At 39.8% G+C, this 20,436-nt stretch overlaps 1 protein-coding gene across 3 annotated transcripts in view; it reads right to left on the reverse strand.

Moving 5' to 3' along the window:
* The window catches only part of OSBPL10 (oxysterol binding protein like 10), a 173,805-nt gene that overhangs the window by 15,970 nt on the left and 137,399 nt on the right, over positions 1 to 20,436 (reverse strand). For all 3 annotated transcript variants that reach the window (XM_030551009.1, XM_030551008.1, XM_030551007.1), the window contains one exon: positions 12,281 to 12,764. In XM_030551009.1, coding sequence (XP_030406869.1) covers positions 12,281 to 12,764 — 484 coding nt within the window. The remainder of the gene's footprint in view (positions 1 to 12,280; positions 12,765 to 20,436) is intronic.

A 20,436-nucleotide genomic window follows, 5' to 3' on the forward strand; every position in this document is an offset into this window, starting at 1 on the left:
CTGGCCACCAGTCCGGGGGGTTCTGCATTTTATTTAATTTTAAATGAAGCTTCTTAAACATTTTAAAAACCTTATTTACTTTACATACAACAATAGTTTAGTTATATATTCTAGACTTATAGAAAGAGACCTTCTAAAAACGTTAAAATGTATTACTAGCACACAAAACCTTAAATTACAGTGAATAAATGAAGACTTGGCACACCACTTCTGAAAGGTTGCCGACCCCTGACGTAACCAAACATCTGCCACATGGGGCTCATTCTCTCTCAACCTCTCCCCAGAAGAAGCCTGTGTGCAATGCAGTGCCCTTCTGTTCTCCTTGGGATCCTACCTACTGCAACCTGATCCCACCCCGCTGCACTAGTTTGCTCTACTTTTTGCTGCACGTGTGACTTGTCTGTGGCAGCTGGAGCAGCACTTTGAATCCATCTGGCTCCAGTGAGAGGCCAGCAGCAGCAGGGTACAGAAATCTTCACAGCTAGCTAAGGGAACTGGCTGCTGCTCCCTGCCTAGTCAGAGGATCTCTATGTCTGAGGCTTGGTTCACACTACCCACTCCTGAGTGGCACAGATATACCGACCTAGCACCCAGTGTAGAGAGCGCTATATTGACAAGGAGGGCTTCTCTCACCAACACAGATACCGTCTCTTGGGGGAGAGGGGGGAGTATCTACGCTGACAGGAGAAATTCTCCCGGCAGCATAGGTAGCATCTTCACTAAGCGCTCCAGCTGCACCACTGTCAGCGTAGACAAGTCCTGAGCCTCTACTACCACAACGAAGGTTCTGTCCCATCATAACTGTGGGTGGGTTTTCAAAACAGACGTTTGTAAATTACATCACATAGGAAAGTGAACAATACAAATACATGCTGCAAACACTGCACATGAATTCTGCAACACCAAATAGTCTTGGTCCAATAAGAGAGATATTGTCTCACCAACCTTGTCTCATCAAATACCCTTAGCAGTTCAGCTTAGGAAATGTCAGTCATCAAAAATAAAGTTTGTTCTATCCACTTTGATTTTAATGTTCCTTTATTTTTCATTTTAATAGCTTCCTAGGAGCCAAAATGGTGGCTGGGGGGGGGGGGAATCTTTGCAGCAGAGGGACGGGACATCAATCCAGGCTCTCCAAATCTTTCTGAATCAGCAAAGAATCCTGTGGCACCTTATAGACTAACAGACATGCATCTGAGGAAGTGGGTATTCACCCATGAAAGCTCATGCTCCAAAACGTCTGTTAGTCTATAAGGTGCCACAGGATTCTTTGCTGCTTTTACAGATCCAGACTAACACGGCTACCCCTCTGATACTTTCTGAATCAGTCTCTCATGTTTTAAACTTGTAAGTAATTAGCCAGGCAAGATGTGTTAGTCTTATGTTTGCTTTCTCAACTTGTAAATGTTTCTTTTTGCTGGAAGGATTTTACCTCTGTTTGCTGTAACTTTGAACCTAAGGCTGGGGGGCCCCCTCTGGTCTATAGGAATCTGATTACCCTGTAAAGCATTTTCCATCCTGATTTTACAGAGATAATTTTTACCTTTTCTTTCTTTAATTAAAAGTTTTCTTTTTAAGAACCTGATTGATTTTTCCTTGTTTTAAGATTCAAGGGGATTGGATCTGGACTCACCAGGGATTGGTGGGGGGAAAGGAGGGGGATGGTAAATTTCTCCTTGTTTTAAGATCCAAGGGGATTGGATCTGTGTTCACCAGGGAATTGGTGAAGTCCCTCAAGGCAACCCAAGGAGGGGACGAAGTTTTGGGGGAACAGAGAGTGCCCCATACACTAGAATTCTGAGTGGTGGCAGTATGCCAGGGCTAACTAGTAATTAGGCTTAGAAGTGTCCATGCAGGTCCCCGCATCTGTACCCTAAATTTCAGAGTGGGGAAAGAAACTTTGACAACCTCCTACTAGGGACAGCCTTATTTCTGAAGAATTACATGCCTAAGCTGCAGCATAAAACGCAAACCAATGTATGACCAATAAATCAGCATTAAAGCAAAGAGGACTTTCATATTATTAGCTTAACAAAAAAAAAAGCTTACATTTTATGGACATTATCATCATTTTAATTTTTAAGCCATACTTAATGTATCTGATGTGGAGAAATTGGAGAGGGTCCAGAGAAGAGCAATAAGAATGATTAAAGGTCTAGAGAACATGATCTATGAAGGAAGGCTGGAAGAATTGGGTTTGTTTAGTTTGGAAAAGAGAAGACTGAAAGGGGACATAATAGCAGTTTTCAGGTATCTAAAAGGGTGTCATAAGAAGGAGGGAGAAAACTTGCTCATCTTAGCCTCTAAGGATAGAGGAAGAAGCACTGGACTTAAACTGCAGCAAGGGAGGTTTAGGTTGGACATTAGGAAAAACTTCCTGTCAGGGTGGTTAAACACTAGAATAAACTGCCTAGGGAGGTTGTGGAATCTCCATCTCTGGAGATACTTAAGAGTAGGTTAGATAAACGGCTATCAGGGATGGTCTAGACAGTATTTGGTCCTGCCATGAGGACTACTTGTAAAACTACAGGCTGGCTTCTCATTTCATCAGATTCTGCTTAATTGGATAAACTGTTTCAGGGTAAAGCAATGAAAGGTATTTTATTAGACAGAGCCTCACATATAACAGGTGCTAGAGCCTCGGTTATTTTCTGTCCCCATAAGAGTCCAAACATTGGCAACTTAGGCCCAGGTCCTCGATGGTATTTAAGTGTCTAACTTCCACTGGAATCAGACACCTAAAAATCTTGGAGGGTCTGGGCCTTAGTCTCTCTCTCTTCGCCCCTCATACAGGCTAATGGCTTTATTTACAAACACTTTTTTTTGCCCATTTAGGTTTAAGCCCAACCCCACCAGTTGGCAAAGATTATCACAGTATGTACAACAGTCCTGAAGTCCTGCCCCAAAGTTTGGCACTAATTAGTTATTGCAGGGACGCACCTGAACACTCTGCTGTGGCCATTTTAAAATAAAAAAAATACTTTCACTGATGTATTGTGAAAGATATCTTCCTTCAGCCCCTTTTCGCACCACCCAAGAGACCATTTTAAAATTATAAGGTTGCAAACAAATAAGGAAAGTAGGTTAAATTTTGCTCCTACCTACTAATCTTTTTGGCATACATCCCTCAAAACACATACTGTATTAATGCAGAAGGAGAAGTGGTCTGAGCTCCCAATTTAAGTGTAAAATGCGACATTTCAGTAAGAAGACCATCAATCAGAAATACTTGTTTTATAATTTCCTTGCACAATCTCATGCATTTCACAGTTCATCCATTCTGCAAAGGGCCTCTCCCTATTTGGGCTTTCAGTCTGCTGTGCTGAGCACAAGTACAGTCTTCTTCAAGATTATTAGTTTACAGTTCTGCTTCAAGTCTATCCCCTGCATTGTAGACTAATTTCAGTCCTTAAGAATTTACACTAACAATTTTTAGTACCACCCATTGGTGACACTATCCATAATGGTATTCATGCTAGAAAACACCCTCAGTGAAGAGCTAGAATTTAAAATATTGTATAAGACTAGCAATTTCGTGAGCAGAGAATAACTAGCTTTCTGCATATTATGCTAGTCACTTCTTAATGCAGCTACTTCAGTCAGACACTGGCGAATAAAAGCAAAATAAATGAGTATCAGAGAAGAAGTAGAGGAGGGATTTATTAGTCTCAGAAGTATGAATGCAGCTGATAAAGGTAGCCCATGGCTTTGCCTTCTGTTCCCTTTTTTAAAACAAGTGGCAGCTACAATTATGAATACAAACAAAGAAGAAATTTGGGAAATACAAACCTGAAGCCACTTATAAGAACAGTTCTCAGACACAAAATCCATGGAATCTAAGGGTAACATTTTCAAAAGCGACTAAGTCCCTTTTGAAAATGTTATCCTAAATCTCCTTTGCATTTATCCCAGTAGGGAATCATAGCACATATCACAAAAGAAGAAATGCAAACTCAATAGCATTAAACTGGTGTAGGTCAATTTCTTTTCTAAAAGCAGGATCTACTACAAGTTAGCTCTCCAGCCTTCATCAGTGCAGTTGTTCCATTGGCAGGACTGTGACATGGGAATAACAATACACAATACTGATGGTTCACAGCTTCCTAAGAATGGTTCCACAATTTCAGTCTGAACTGCTGCAGTTTCCTCTTGCATAGGCTGGTCTCTGGGGTTAGCCTTATACAGAAAGCCAGGAGACCCAGCAGTTTGATGCAAACTCTGATCAGAGGATGAACGTAACACATCCCGACTGCCCTCTTTTCCATAGGGAATATTTTAACTGTGGTAGTGTCAATGTAAATTCTCAGATGAGTGATTGTCTAGCGACAACTCTTCTTTAGGGAGATGATAAAATTGTTAGCCATCACGGTACTAAGAGCCTTCTGTGTAGCCATTTTAGAATCTGATTGGGATAATCCCAGATCAGTATGTGTGCACATTTCCTGGGTGCTGACGCACACAATCATCCATCACCAATAACCCTGGGCTGATGAGAGGCTAAAACGGGAGATCACATGGAAACCTCAGGAATTTTTGTTGGCATTGAGACAGGGATCTCTCTCCAGAACTGTTACTTGAGTGCTATGAGATTCCTGGATATGATAAAACCTGAGAGAGAGTCTCTGAACCTTTATCTAGACATCCCCATGCAGAACAAATAACATCCTAGAAAATGGACTGTGTCAGAGCGCTGGAACCCAGCAGCTGAACCTGCACTCTGATCACTGCAAATCCAATTAGTTCTTCTGGAGAGGGCCTGACTGAGGGAAGGAGTGGCTAATTACTAGGTCAACCTGGGCTGGGGAGCACTAAAGAGCTAATTAGTCCATTAATTGCAAGAGTAGAAAAGGAGCACAGGAAGGAACTGTAAGTGGCCTGGAGACTACATATTTTTGGCTGACTAAAATCAAGGGAAATCTAGATGAAATTACTATAAAGTGGATGCACAACTGATTGAAAAACCATTCTCAGCAGTTATCAATAGTTCGCTGTCAAACTGGAAGGAGGACATATCTACTGGGATCACACAGGAGTCTATCCTGGGTCCAGCACTAATTAATATTTTTACTAATGATATGGAGTGGAGAGTAAGCTTATAAAATCTGCAGATGACACCAAGCTGGGAGAGGTTGCAACTCCTTTGAAGAACAGGATTAGAATTCAAAATGACCTTAACATACAAGCCTGTCGCAACTTACGCACATTTAACATGCATGATTTCAGCCTTACGCTGAAGGGCCGGAGTCCGGGAGGGGTGGGGGGCGTGGCCTCAAGATTTAAAGGTCCTGGGGCACCAGCTGTGGCTGGGAGTCCCAGGGCCTTTAAATCACCCAGGGGGCTCCCAGCTGCAGAGGTGGCTGGTAGCCCCTGGGGAGAACTAAAGGGCCCGAGGCTCCAGCCACCGTGGAGCTCCTGGCCCTTTAAATGCCAGCCGCAGCCTGGCAGCCAAAGCTGCAGGCGGGATTTAAAGGTCTCCTCCGGACTCCCCACCACAGCGGGAAGCCTGGCGGAGCCCTTTAAATCCCGCCCGCAGCTCCAGCGGCCGGGCCGGGGTGGCATTTAAAGGGCTCCTCCAGGCTCCCCACGGTGGCAGGAGCCCGGAGGAGCCCTTTAAATGCCGCTCCCAGCCCTGCCACCAGAGCTGCGGGTGGGATTTAAAGGGCTTGGGGATATAATTTTCAGTATATGTGGGTTTTCACTTTACGCGATAATCGCAGAACGGAACCCTCGAGTATAATAAGACTTGCCTATATTGGAGAATTGGTCTGAAATCAACAAGATGAAATTCAATCAAGTGCAAAGTACTTCGTAGGAAGTAAAAATTCAGTGCACAAATACAAAATGGGTAACAACTAGCTAGACGGTAGTACTGCTGAAAACGATCTTGGGGGTATACTGGATCACAAATTGAATATGAGCCAACAACGTGATGCAGTGCAAGCCTATATGACCTCTTGAGGTCTCTTCCAGCCCTTGAGTCCCTATCCTGCCAATCCCCTACCAATGCTGTACTTTGTGAACTGATTTTCCTACAACACGTATTGATGAAATACACAGATGAGATGCTAGGTCAATAATGCAATAATTAACTGCAGAAGAGACATGTGCAATTTAATGCTTTCCTCTGATTGTTCGGGGATCAATATGAACAACAAATCATTCGAGGTCATCGATGGCCTAGAGCAGTTTCCTAATGTAACAGGCTCCTCACACTTCATCTGTGTTATTCAGCACATCAGTTAGACGTAGGGTGACCAGACAGCAATTGTCAAAAAACGGTACAAGGGGTGGGAGGTAATAGGCGCCCATATAAGAAAAAGTCCCAAAAAACAGGACTGTCCCTTTAAAAACAGTACATCTGGTCACCCTAGTTAGATGGGGACTAAATGTTTGTTCTGATTAAGGAATACATGATTCACACAATGAAATCATGACATAGTGGCACACTAGAATCTCACTCCTATGGTCTCATGAGCTTTTAAATCATTTGTGTTACGTTATTTGTTTGACAATCATTGAGGAGCTCTATCTAAAACATACGAGAAATGGAAAAAGCACAGTGAAGGTCTACCAAAATGATTAGGGTATGGAACAGCTTCCATATGAGAAGATATTAACAAGAGTGAGATTGGTTCAATTTAGAAAAGAGACAACTAAGGAGAGCTAGGAGAGAGGTCTATAAAATCATGAATGGTGTGGAGAAAGTGAAAAAGGTGGTGTTATTTACCCATTTACATAACACAAGAACTGTGGGTCACCCGATGAAATTAACAGACAACAAATTTAAAACAAACATAAGGAAGTACTTCTTCACACAACACACAGTCAATGCCAGGAGATGTGAAGGGCAAAAGTATAACTGGGTTCAAGAAAGAATTAGATAAATTAAGGGAGGATAGGTCCATCAATGACACTTAGCCAAAATGGTCAAAGACACAACCCCTTGTCCGGGTGTCCCTAAGACTCTGACTGCCAGAAGCTGGGATTGGATGACAGGGAATGTATCACTTGAAAATTGCCCTGTTCGGTTCCTTCCCTTTGAAGGAACTGGCTGTGGCCACTGTCAGAAGACAGGATACTGGACTAGATGGAAAAAGAAAAGAGCTTTGAAATCCTTGGATAAAATATATTGTAAATACAAAATTATTACTACTGCTAAACTACTATTAATTTTCAAGCTAACTCCAGCTGTCTGAAACATTTAACTATAAAAGCCCTGCCATTCTGTTAAATTAAGAGTCATTTGCTCCCATGGAAGTATGCATTACGGAGCTGCAAAACCCACAACAGATTATTCATTCACTGCTACTGGCTGCATTCCCTCAGAAAAAGGTGTAACATCCTTCATATCAAATCCTTCACAAGTTTTAAAGCTTCCTTTTAATTTTTAAAGTATCACCTAAAAAAAAAGATGGTGTGTATATTTTTAAAGTTAGCAGCCACCTGATAATGTAAAACAAAAACATACAACCCACAACAAAAGTTTCAACTCTATATTCTTCGTAAAATTAACCAATAAACCTAATGCACAGGGCTATCAATTCTGCATTTTCATGAATTTTGCTGCTTTGCAACAAAACAATAGATTCCAGTATGAAAGGAACCTCAGTAGTTCTATGCTAGACAAGTATTAAACATTGCCTTTTCACTAAAATATGCTAAGATTTTCTGCCCACTGAAACATCTGTTTGGTGGCTCTTTGAAACATACAAAACTGTATAATGTAAGAAATGGTAACTTTTGCTCCCCCTCTCCTTGCAAATTTAAATCCCAATGCCATTCTATTTCATCACATCCTCTGTTCTTTCCACTAAAACATCAGTTATTAACTAGAGCTTCGCATTGTGGAAACATCAATTTTTATTTGCAATACACCTCTTCTACTCTCATTCAGAGTGACCTTTTAGGTAAGGAAACTGCTGAACTGGCTACACCGTACAATGGTTTAATCAGGTAAAGCACTTCCTAGCTGAAAGCTGAGACACCTCATTTCACTTGTAAACCACATTCAGAGATGATGAGATAGCACAGAAAGAAACTGTGCACATGGATTTCCAGCAACATTGCCTCTTGCATGCTGATTTCTGTCACTCCATGTGTTCAGCTCATCTGGTTGATATTTACATGGAACAAAGAAACAAGACAAAAAACCAGCAATACAACACTGGATGGCTTTTGTCATCTGCAGACTGGATGTTGTAGAGTCAAAATACTGATCTACAGCATTTATATGAAGGGATCTTATGTCATTAAACCTCATACTTATTTAAATTCATATAGAAGCTTCTTATCCTTTAACTTATATTCTTCTTCTTTAACATACAGACTTATTCTTGTTTTAAAAAAGTAATGAAACACCTTCACCCTCCACAACAATATTACTGTGATGAGCTGCAAGGAAGAGGTTTCACTATAACCACGGGAATATTATCAATGTATTCCTGGCAGAATCTAGTTCCAAGAATTCATTATACACTATGCAAATAGGCAACAGCAGTGCAACAAATCTCTCGGCAGTCACCAACAAAAATAGTCACTACGTGCTCAGAGGCAAGGCTGTTAAATACATCCTGGTTTTATGTGTTCTTCAACGCACGGGTCATAACATAGTTACAGGATGAAATACGATCATTCTGTTAAATATAGCAAGATTATGTTTGCTATCTGCTGCACAACTGTCTGAATCTTGAAGTATAGCAAAATTATTTCAACTGTCTAGTGCAGTGTCTGAGATACATGCTTCTCATATACCGAAAAAAACCTTCTCTAAATGTAGTATAGTCAGTATTTGTGGAGAAACCTCTGTATTAACTTTAAACTATTCAAAATACAGACATAGGTCAAGTCTGAGACATTATTGCAAATACAGGGGAAATTATCTTTCCAATAACATACTGTAGAATCTAAAACTCCTAATAGTCAAGCAGAAGTTCAAATACAACTCTCCCCCCCCAACACACACACACTCCATAACTTTTTAAAATATCTGTTAATGCATGTGATGTTTCATTCCATATTTTAATGAAAATATGCTTATGATATGAATATGACAAAACTGAGGTATACTTTATGCAAGATGGCTCATGTGAGATATCATTGGAAAGGTTCTGATTTATTGAATGTAATTATCCAATTTGTATGCCTGTTATCATTTCTGTATCTGAAGTTAGGAATATTGACTACGTATCTGTATTTCAACTATGTTACTTTGGGTGACGCCCACTGCTAACACTTCAGGTAAAACAATGGAAAATTCAGAAAGGGCTCATGGCCGATCAGCAAGCACAATGGACTGTAGAAAGGAACTCATGGACGCTGTAATCTTACAGACTCAGGTGGTCTTGTCACCTGATACTAAACACTACCCGGGACTTCTTGTAACTTTCCACTGGAAGGGAAAGGGGGTCAAGTTTGGGAAACAAAGGATTCCCACCTCCTGTAAATCCTATTTAAGGGTGGGTAGGAAAGCAACCAGGATTCCTCCTCTCCATGGCCTGTCTGCTCAAGAAGAAAGACTGGAAAAGCCACCTGAAGGGAAGGCAGAGGGGAAATCCAGACTGAGACAGGGGTCCAGTCTGAAAAGGAACATAACGAACTCTGAACCACAGAAACTTTGCAACCTGCCTGCAACAATATCTAGGGTGAAAAATACTATTTGTAACCAATTTCTTTAGTGAAACTAGATTAGTTTGCATGTTTGATTTCATTTGCTTAATAATCTGCTTTGTTCTGTTTGTTACCCCTTTTACCACTTAAAATCTGCCTTTTATAGTTAATAAAATTTGTTTTCTTTATTATTAAACTCAGTTTCTGTAATTTCTAATTTGGGGGAGGTTAGGGGGGAGAAGTTGTGCATACCTTCCTCCACATTGACGAATTTCATTATATATCTTTGGGTCTGCACTCCAAGGGAGGTGGACACCTGAGTTCTGGGACAAGTCCCTTAAGCTGAGCCTTCCCAGAACTGATCTCATTGTCTGCTTCATTCTGCAGTGGAGCCGGCTTAATAGCCTGACTTAGCAAGACAGGTAAAAAGGGTGCCCAAATTGGCATAACAGGCGGGCTCAGTAGTATCTCAGCACATCAGGTGGCCTCCTAATGTTGTATGTCTGGAACTTCTGCGAGACTTCAACACTCCCCCTGCCAGCCAGCCACCCCAAATCCTGAGAGCACCATGGGAGCTGACAGCAAGTAAGCCTAAATCTTCTGACCTACTGTATGATTTATCACAGGTGTTTTCATTAGTTTTTAATACAAAAATGAAGGCTATGCCGACACAGGGACACTCAGGAAAGTTAATCAGAATTAACTCTGAGGTGTGAATTTAAATCAGTTAAACTGTATTAAATCCCTGCGCATTAAACTCCTGTGAATTAAAATGGTCTTAATTCAGTTTAATTTAATTCACTTTAAGGCCATTTTAATTCTGAATGAGAGTGTCTCTACACAGGGGTTTAATGCAGTTTAACTAAATGCCTGAAGGTGAAGTGGATTAGTTAATTCAGATTAATATTCCTGAGCATCTTCATACAGACACGCCTTAAGTTTCATTGAACACTCCCCTTCCACTATGAAAAATAATTCATAACAGAAGGAAAAATTGAAGAAATAAAGTCACTGAAGATCTATTGGCTCTAGTAACCCCCACCCTCCACCCTACTTCACTCCATTACCAAGCTATTGGAAACCTAACTCCGTAGCTTCTCTGGGACTCCTTCCTGACTCCCATTACCCTATACATTGCAACGTAAAAAGCAATGTGTCTGACGTAATATCACACTGCCTGAAACAGGAAAAAAACATGTGAAACAGAAGTATTATTGCAGGATTTAGACTCCAAGAGTCTTAAAAGCAGTAACATTTGTTTCAAGACTGTTCCATTTTGCAATAACTAAACAACTAAAAAGTATTAATATTAGGAAAGAGGTTATCGTACCACTTTTCTATTATTTGATTTTGTTCTTTATTTCACTACGTTACTATACTACTCCTATTGGAGCTGTGAAGTCACAGATAAAAATTTCTTTAGACAATCACTTACCAAAGTCCATCACTACCTGCATCTACCTTGTTAGTACATTTCTTAATATCTCAGCAATACTTACCTAATGCAGTGATGAGAAAAAAATTATTTGTTATTAGTTCTCTTTATCCCTCTGCTTGGCGGTTAATTAGGACCATAATTTTAAATTTATCTGGGACAAAACACTAGAGAGCACATGTAGACGGTATTATTTATTTGTAGTACTGTAGTGCCCAGGAGCTCTAGTTGTGATCCATGACCCCATTATGCTAGGCGCTGTAAAGAACAGAATAATCCTGAGTAGCAAGAGGATTCAGCAAGATGCTCCAATACATCTTTTTTGTTTAAATAACTGATAGAATCATAGAAATTTAGGACTGGAAGGGATCTCGATAGATCATCTAGTTCAGCCCCCTGCACCGCGGCAGGACTAAGTATCGACTAGATTATCCCTGGCAGGTGTTTGTCTAACCTGTCCGTAAAAACCTTCAGTTACAGAGATTCCACATTAATAGTGATAATGATCCAAGCAGTACTTGTCAATCCAGAGCATACATTAATGACTTATAATTTGATAATGTTTTCTAAATGTATTAATAATTTTGATCAATGGATTTATCACTGAACAGGCAAATATGTTAGTTCTATTGCAAACCAATAATACAACATGATTGTGGCCTCATCTGTATGACTTGCTGTAAAGATTGAAAAAGTACTATAGCCTAGTAAGACATGTTTAAAATATATTTCTTCATCTAACAGAAGCCAGGTAAAAGCAGATGAAAAGGCTTAACTGAAAATGTACAATTATTCTATATTCTTCTGAAAATAGTTTACAGTAGTTTCCCACACTGAATTAGATATCAACTGTAAAGAGGATTATTTAGCTATGATACAATTGTTACTGTAAGGTACTGTAATAAGTAAAGCTGTCATATTTTAGCAAGTACAATGTGACAATTTCTAAACTGTAGATCTGAATAAGTCTCAAAAATAAAAGGCACACATTATACAAGATATATGTACACTAAAACTGAACAGAAACTGGACAATATTCTCAAACACAAGTTCCATTATTTTAATTCTAAAATTAATGGAAGCAACAAATAGCACAATTAAGATGGAAGGTTTTGTTGTTGTTTTTTAACCTTACTGGAGTTAAACAAAAAAAAACAAAACAAACCTTCATCTATGATTTTCTATGGGGTTCTGACACTAATACCCTCCCAAAAAAATAAAGCAAAGCATATTTCTTACCTTCACCTACCATAGAAACACCTATTGACATTCCCAAAAACTTGCTTTTGGTCCATACATGGGCGTTCACACACATTCTCTTCTCCTTGCATTCACAGTAAAAGCATGATACTGGTGGGTGATGGGATACTTGTTCAGCTACAAACCTCAGCTTGTAGCACTCTGATTGGTCCTGGCCAAATTCCTTGGTTTGGTCTGTAGAAACTACAGAGGCACTGTTAGTTCTGAATGATTTCACTTTGTCTTTAGGCACATCCCATGAGCAATGAAATGATTCACCAATTATTGGGTTATAGGGTTTCTTGGCAACTGCTCCCTTTCGGCCTTCATGAAAGGCTGTTAGATAATACTCCACAAAGCAAATAATTCTTTCCTCAGGAGAGGCTCCAGCTGCAATTGACAAAAACAGGTCTGGATGGGCCATGAAATTTGCATACATCTCCAGCAGAGATCTTTTCTCCAAAATAAATGTTGGAAGCACCACCTGTATTCAAAGAAGACAAAAGCAGGTATGATTCCCAATGATTATACTACAGGGATAGTAAACAGTTAAGACAGCTGCAATTTTAGCTGAGCCAGGCTTCATGATAGCTGTTTCCCCCACCTCTGCCAGAAAGCAATTTCTCTTGGAATACAGTATAAATAATGAATCGAGGAAAAAATAGTAGTCTTGATAGCTGTACAAGCTGCTTCCTATTTCATTATGGTTTTCAATGACAGACCAAGTGACATGGATCCACTATTTCCCCTTTCTTTCTGGTCAGCTAATAAAATCACTGTTCTTAGAAGACTTCACTCTTTGATAATGTGAAAACAGTCTGGTACAAGTTAATTGAATTCTAACACAACACAAATCTGAGCTGAATTACTATTAACCCAAAAAAAAAAAAAAAAAAAAAAAGGGCAGACTTCCCAGACTACTGAACATGTCAGAAGATGCTTATATAAATAAATGTACCCAAGATTCCAAATGGTTAGTGAGAACACAAAATCATCTAATTAACATTGGTTGTAAGAGTAATATTGTGCTGTTAATAATAGTTTTACTGAAAACTATTATGCTGCACTGAAGGGCAGCAGAGGTCTGTGCAACACAGAATAACATCCTCCTCCTCTACACAGGACCACAGGAGAGAAGCTAGTGAGGAGTTGCAGCTAATAGGGGAGACATACAATGTATTATCTACATGGCTTAAAAGTGAACTGGAAGTGCCAGATCGGTCCTTGTCACCTAGAGAGCCATTTTTCCACTATCTATCATCACTGTCAGGGAATATGTTTGGAGCCTCAGGTGGGAGCCAGGCTGCTGCAGGATGAGTATTGATTATCCCCAGGAATACTCCTAAGTAAATACATTCATGCCCTTCTTTCTACACTCATTCTGGCAAATGAATTTCAAATTTACTCTCCTTTGAATTCCCTCCTTTCTCCATCGCTCGCCTCTTTTCAGTTCATTCTTCTGCCCTGCTCCAAGAATCAGGCAAGGACAGAGTGGTACCATCCCCATCTCGAATGTAAGGAATCTTGCCTCTCCCTTCACTGTTATAAAATCAGACTAATGCACAGTTTAACCCTTTTTAGAGAGTAAAGATAATGGAAGTTGTCAGGTATTTATCTCCATTAAAATGATAAAATTACAATTAACCCACAAATATTTCTTTGAATGGATTCTCTCAATGACCCAAACCCATATTGCCATGCTACTCTACAACAGATTAATGTTTCACAAGTGAATCAGAACGGCTGCTGTTCAGGCAGGCAGAGATTGGTATTGTTGCAAAGTTCAGGGGTGAAAGTAACTTACAGGACTTACCGGTACTGCTGGAGTCCTGAGGGAGGCGTGGCCCTGTGGAACCAGCTGTGGCAGGGAGACCCAGGGCCTTTAAATCAACCAGGGGCTCCCAGCTGCAGAGGTGGCTGGGAGCCTCCCAGGGCTCATGGGCAAATTAAAGGGCCTGGGGCTCTGGCCGCCAGGGGGAACCCCGAGATTTGCAGGGTTGGGGCAGGGATTTAAAGGGCCCAGAACTCCTGCCACTGAAGGAAGCCTGGAGCCCTTTAAATCCTGGCACCAGCCCGGCTGCCAGAGCCATGGCCGGGATTCAAAGGGCTCTGGGCTGCCCGCAGCTGCAGGGAGCTCTGAGCCCTTTAAATCCCCACCCCAGCCCAGCTGCTGGAGTTGCAGCCAGGATTGAAAGGGCTCAGGGCTGCCTGCAGCCATGGGCAGCCCAGAGCCCTTTCAATCCCCGCCTTGGAAGTCAATGCGATCTAGCACGGCCTACTGGCTCTTGCCGGTATGCCATACTGAACCAGACAGGCTTACTTTCACCTCTGGCAAAGTTACTGTTCATATCCAAGAAGAAGGGAGACAGCTACACTGATTTAAAGGGCTCTGCTAACGTATTAATATTGTTAGCTCCACTCACCTCTTTTATGGACTCCATTATTTTTGGCTGTTTTAAATATATCATGCAGAACTGATGGGACATTTTTCTTCTGGGTCTGTACACTCCTGGGGACTCTATCAGCAATGTGTTGCCTACTGGACTTAGGCCCCAATCCTGCAATCTCTTCCATGTGTTTGGATCTCTGCATGCAGCCCTGCTGAAGCTGCATAACCCACACCTTATATTGTACTGGCTTACTTATACAAAATAATTCAATAATGAAAACAAATAGTAATGGTGGATTTTTTGTTCCTTTTTAAGTTTGATTTCAGTTTTGAAGAGTAGTTTGTCATGATCTTTTCCCACAATATCAAAATGGTTTCACAGATGAAAAATAACTAACATTTTAAAATATTCACTTTCAGCCCAAATATTTATTGTCTGGTATAATTCAAATAGCAATTCATCACAGTTGCTAACTGCTTCAGTGACTTAGATTTATTATATTAAACAAAATCTTTAGCTGTACACCTCAAAAAGTGTGTGCATCAAAAGGAGGTTGATAACCTTTAAAAAATGGGTTTAATGTTCTACAAATCCCTAGAAAGTTGGTGAGAGTTCAACAATGTATTCATTATGTAGAATTCAAGGAGGAGAGGAGGACTGCAAAGCCGTCCTTTTGGTAAACCACAGTCCAATTCTTCCCTTTTGCCCAAATAGCCGCACCTGACAAGAACAACATTTATTTGCACAGATCAGAGGCTGTGGGGTTGGAGAGTGAGGGAAAATGAAGGAATATGTTTAAAATGTTGCTGATTTTGTGATTAAATTTTAAAGCTGAAAAAATTTCATCCTCTGAACTTGCTTGTCAATATTCTGGTGTTCATTTCCATATTCTCTACTGCTGGATTTATCCTCTGGAGCCAGTTGCTCCTCATAAATATGCCAGTATAACTACTTAAATAGGCATTAAAAATACTCAATGCTTTCATTATAATTTCAACTGCTGATTAAAAAATTTGAGACATAGAATTCTAACTCAAATTTATAATTAAAAAAAAAGCAAAACAGTTTACAAGAAAAGATTTAAATTCCTATATAACCAAAAAGCCTCCACAGCTAACAACACAAATAAACTAGTTTCAAAAATGAAATCTCTGGAGCTGAAAATGAGTCAAGTTTTTGAACTTTCACTGAGTGATTTCATAGATTTTAAACTCAATGTAACTTTCAAGAGTTCTAAAAAATATCTGTACAATGTTCTCTTGAATACTGAAACTATATACTGTATATTTTTGTATTTCACACTACCACGCACTAATATAAATAGTCCAAAAGATTCTGATCAATTTTTGGAGTTGACCCTCATTCTGAGAAATTAGCCTTTAATTGGGGGGGGTGTCACCTTCCCCATAGCAGGTTCAGGGAGGGCTTTGCTATGGTGAGTAGGGAAGGGAGTTAGGCTATGTCGCAACTCATTCAGTAAGTGTGGGGCGGCTGTCCAGTGCAGGTAGTCCCCTGGGAAGGTACAGTGACCAGATAAATGGCTTGGTGAAGGCTTTAAAAAGGAGGTGTTTGTGTTAAAGGAGCAGAACGGGGGGGAGAGAGGGGAGCGTTCAGGGCGCCTGTGACTGGCGTGGCAGGAGCCAACCCCCCCTTCCCTTATAGCCCACCTTAACCCCTGTAACCATATGGGTTGGCTGGGGACCAGGATGGAAAAAGGTGGGGACTGGCATAAGCCCCCAGGTAGTTATTGAAATGATCATGGAGTTACCTGCACAGTACATTTTTATCTGCCGGGTAATACCAGACACCTAATAATAAAGTTGCAGCCTGATTAAAACCATATCAAGTATCTCCTGTCCTTCTTTCAGTACAGCTGGACAAGAAAGCATTCTCTGGGCCTACAGGAAAAGTTACTGCTGTCAAAAGCTGGTTTAACACTTCAGCATACTCTGATTCCAGATGCTTAGTCAGTGACATCTCCTAAAACTTCTAAGCAAACATGTACAGCTTAATATTATTTTTTTCATTTAAATGATTTTTATAGATTATAATACATTTAGGCCTTAATATAAGTTGCCATAATTTCAATTTTAAATAGATTTATTTAAAAGAAACTGTATTTAATCAATACTAAACCATTTGCTTTAAATACAAATCAGAGTTTTTTTAATTAACAATTGATTTTTATGCACCTTGCTGTGAGGCAAGAAAGTTGGGCTGCCGTTCTACTGAAGGAAGAAGGGAATATCTGCACAGCCACTTCCCACTGAGATGACAATTCACTGTTTTAAGATGGACAGAAGCATTCTACTATTCAAAGAAGTTACTGTGGGAGTAAAAATAGGGCACGTTTGCATCCCAGTGTCAAGTTTCAAGCCAGATGTAATTTGAAAAACAAGCAAAAAGTTTTGGAACATGGGAAAATAAACTACCATGTGCATTTATGATGAATGGATTTATTTTTTCTCTTCTGGGTTATGGCATGACTTTGTTGGTGTATATGTTGTCAGCCATTACTTTTAGGATAGCACATAACTGGGAAGAGAGGGGAGGATACTAGGCACCTCAGGAATAGTACCAAAAGTTGCTCCAATTGATCTGTCTGGTGGAATGTGTGTGACTAATAGACCAGCTATCCAAATTACAGGACAGAAATGGCCGCTGAAAAAGTATTAGGCTAATAATAATTTCTGTCATTTTTCATTAAAAGCCAAAGAATGAACAAATTTCAAAACTTATTTGCACTATAAATCTACTTTAAAGAGCACTTTAAAGTGCAGCCTAAAAACTTTGATCCAGCTAAAGCCTCAGTGCTACACTGTGATCTACCAACGCAGAGCTGTGGACCCACATGGAGCACCTCTGACTGCTGTGAAGTCTGCTTGAATGCAGGAGCCTGCTCCAGCAAAACCCAATGCAATCAGTGACGTCAAGTCAAGATAGCAAGTGCAATACAATCCTTCAATAGGAAATGGGGCCGCACCTCTCATTCCAGCAGTGAGCACCTGTGCAACATTAAAGTGCTGCTATTATTTTCTTAGCAAACTTGAGTCAGTTTGTACGTAGCCAATGCTAATATGCCAACATAAGAAACCAGTCCTTTGATATGGCTCAGGAATTTTATGGTAAGTCTTTCAGGAGCAATTGCCACTAAGTGCTCAGAAGAGCACTCTTTGGCCACATATGTATCATACAACAATTTCTAGTTCATGAAAGCAACTAAAGAAAAAGCCCTGGTGGAGTAGGCACTGGGAAATTCAAAAACATTTAAAACTAAACTGAAGTCATGATGTCAAACATCTTTTGATTTTAACATCAACATCTGTCACAACTAGCTCGGGCAGACCCAAAAGCTGACCAATATCAAAGTTACCTGGGATTTGACTTTTAGAGGAACGGTTAAAAATGAAATAAGTATTGTCACCCAATAAACTAGGATTTGTTTCTATACAGGCTAAAGGTTGCCTCCTCATATCAGTCAGCAATCTAGACAATTTAAAAATAAATAAAACCAACCAGTCAGTACTTTTTTAAAAATTCACAAATGGTTAGAAAAGTGACATGTGCCCATGGTAACACAATGATCTGACTGATACTCTTACAATTTGCATTCATGCATCATATACACTAAAAATGAATCTGACATGGCTAAACAAGTTTCTTATTCTTCATTCAGCATAAATATCTATATACACACACACACACATTAACATTTTGCCAATATTAGAGTCAGATGCCATTCATCCATGTGCTCCAAAGTTCACATAGCCCTGTCAATGTGAGCTGAGATCAAGGTCAGAGTACAGATTCTTGTAACCTTTTTTATTTATTTTTGCACACTTAGGAATATTTACATTGTTACAAAAACAAACAACCCACAGCCTACAACAAATTATTATCCTTTGGGACAAAAAACCCTAAGTATTTGATTCCCACAGTGGATGAGAAGTGATTGATCAGAACAGAAGATATTCATGTTTCACTTGATATAGCCTCAATTTATTGTTCCTCTCATTCATACTATTTTGTATTTGGGGACTGTGTGTGGCAACACCCGTACAGAGAAGGGACTGGAAATTTAAAGAGAAATTGCCCATCACCATCTCTAAGAATCTCAGAGATAGTTTGATATATTAGACTCCAATAGTTTTACTGCCCCCTCAAGTGTTTTTGTGGGGTGATAAAAGTCACATAGGTTACCAAAAGTAGAAAATGGTTTACAAAATAGGCGTTAATGGTGGAGATCTATGATGCTTTTAGATCTAGCGTAACATTCTGAATTCAGGATAGAAATGTTCAGCTTTAGTGGTCTGGCATAAATGCTGTAAGAGCCCTAAGAGGCTGAAGAATGCAAAAACCAATAAGCAAACAGAAATACAAACAGTATACAGGCCTGGGTGTTTCTCTCAGCTCTAAGAAATGAGAACAGAAGTAATTCAGAAATTTAGTGGTGAAACTTTGGTTGCACTCAGAAATGAAAACATTACTGGCAGTACTGGTATGATATTATTTTTGCAATGGATTAAAGGACTATTTAACCTTGAAGTTGTCTGGTTCATATTATTTTGTCTTATTATTTCCATCATTTTAGGAGAAGGAGGCATATACATAAGTATATGAGGAGAGGATAGACCACACTGGGCAAATCCTTTCTTTCAGAGAAAAATAATACAATGTAAATTAATAAAAATCTATTTCTAAGATCAAAAGGAAAGCAAAACAAAGCTTTTTTGTATATCTACATGCCCCTGAGAAGAGCTCTCTTTCATAACTACTCTACCATACAGACACAACTCTCCGATCTTCCCACACTGCTTTCATTTGTGGAGGAAACAAGTTAGAATAAATTCACGTTACTTATTTCACTTCTTTGACAAACAAACAAACAAAAAAAGCTTTCTGTAAGGATACTCCATACCATTAGAAAAAAAAATCCTCTCAAAGACTATGTATCCACAAGAGAGAAAATCACTACAGAGTGGAATACAAAATAATGAACGGGAGGAAGTTCTCATTTTCAAACTATCTACAAATTTTCCAACTCTGAAGGGGCTTGCAGAAAATCTCTCGGGTAACACCTCTACAACAAGATTCTTTTTAGTGGGGAGAGGGATAGCTCAGTGGTTTGTGCACTGGCTTGCTAAACCCCAGGTTGTGAGCTCAGTCCCTGAGGGTGTTATTTGGAGGTTGGTCCTGCTTTGAGTAGGGATTGGACTAAACGACATCTTGGTCCCTGCCAACCCTGATATTCTATGATATACTATATATATAACTTATTTGAATGGTTTCAGAACAAAGGAATACACAAAGTATAATCTTTTGTAATATGACTAACATGAAGAGTAGTTTTGTCCTGAGGGGCCATAATTTTGTTATAGTAGATTGCCTGAAGTTTTCACGTGATCCAAAAGTATCTGATACCAAAGTATACCATCTTCCTTGTTCCTTAAATTGAAACCCTTTAACTCCCAGTGTTCACTTTATCTTTTTAGATGCAGGTGAAATGAAACTGACTATGGGCCTAATCCTGCATTTCTTGCACAGCCAATAAACCCATTGCTTTCATGAGTGTTTTGAATATACGAAGAATGCAGGATTTTGTCCTGAATGAGCAGCAAGAAAAGGTGATGAAGAACCTGGCCTTGCAAACATTTATGCATGTGAACAACTTTACTCACATGAGCAATCATAACAAGTCCAATGAGTCTACTCACACCACAGTCATAGGTGCTGGAACAATTTTTATAGTGGGTGGGCTGACAGCCA

Source organism: Gopherus evgoodei, chromosome 2 (genome assembly GCF_007399415.2).
Source record: "Gopherus evgoodei ecotype Sinaloan lineage chromosome 2, rGopEvg1_v1.p, whole genome shotgun sequence".
Classification (NCBI taxonomy): domain Eukaryota; kingdom Metazoa; phylum Chordata; order Testudines; family Testudinidae; genus Gopherus; species Gopherus evgoodei.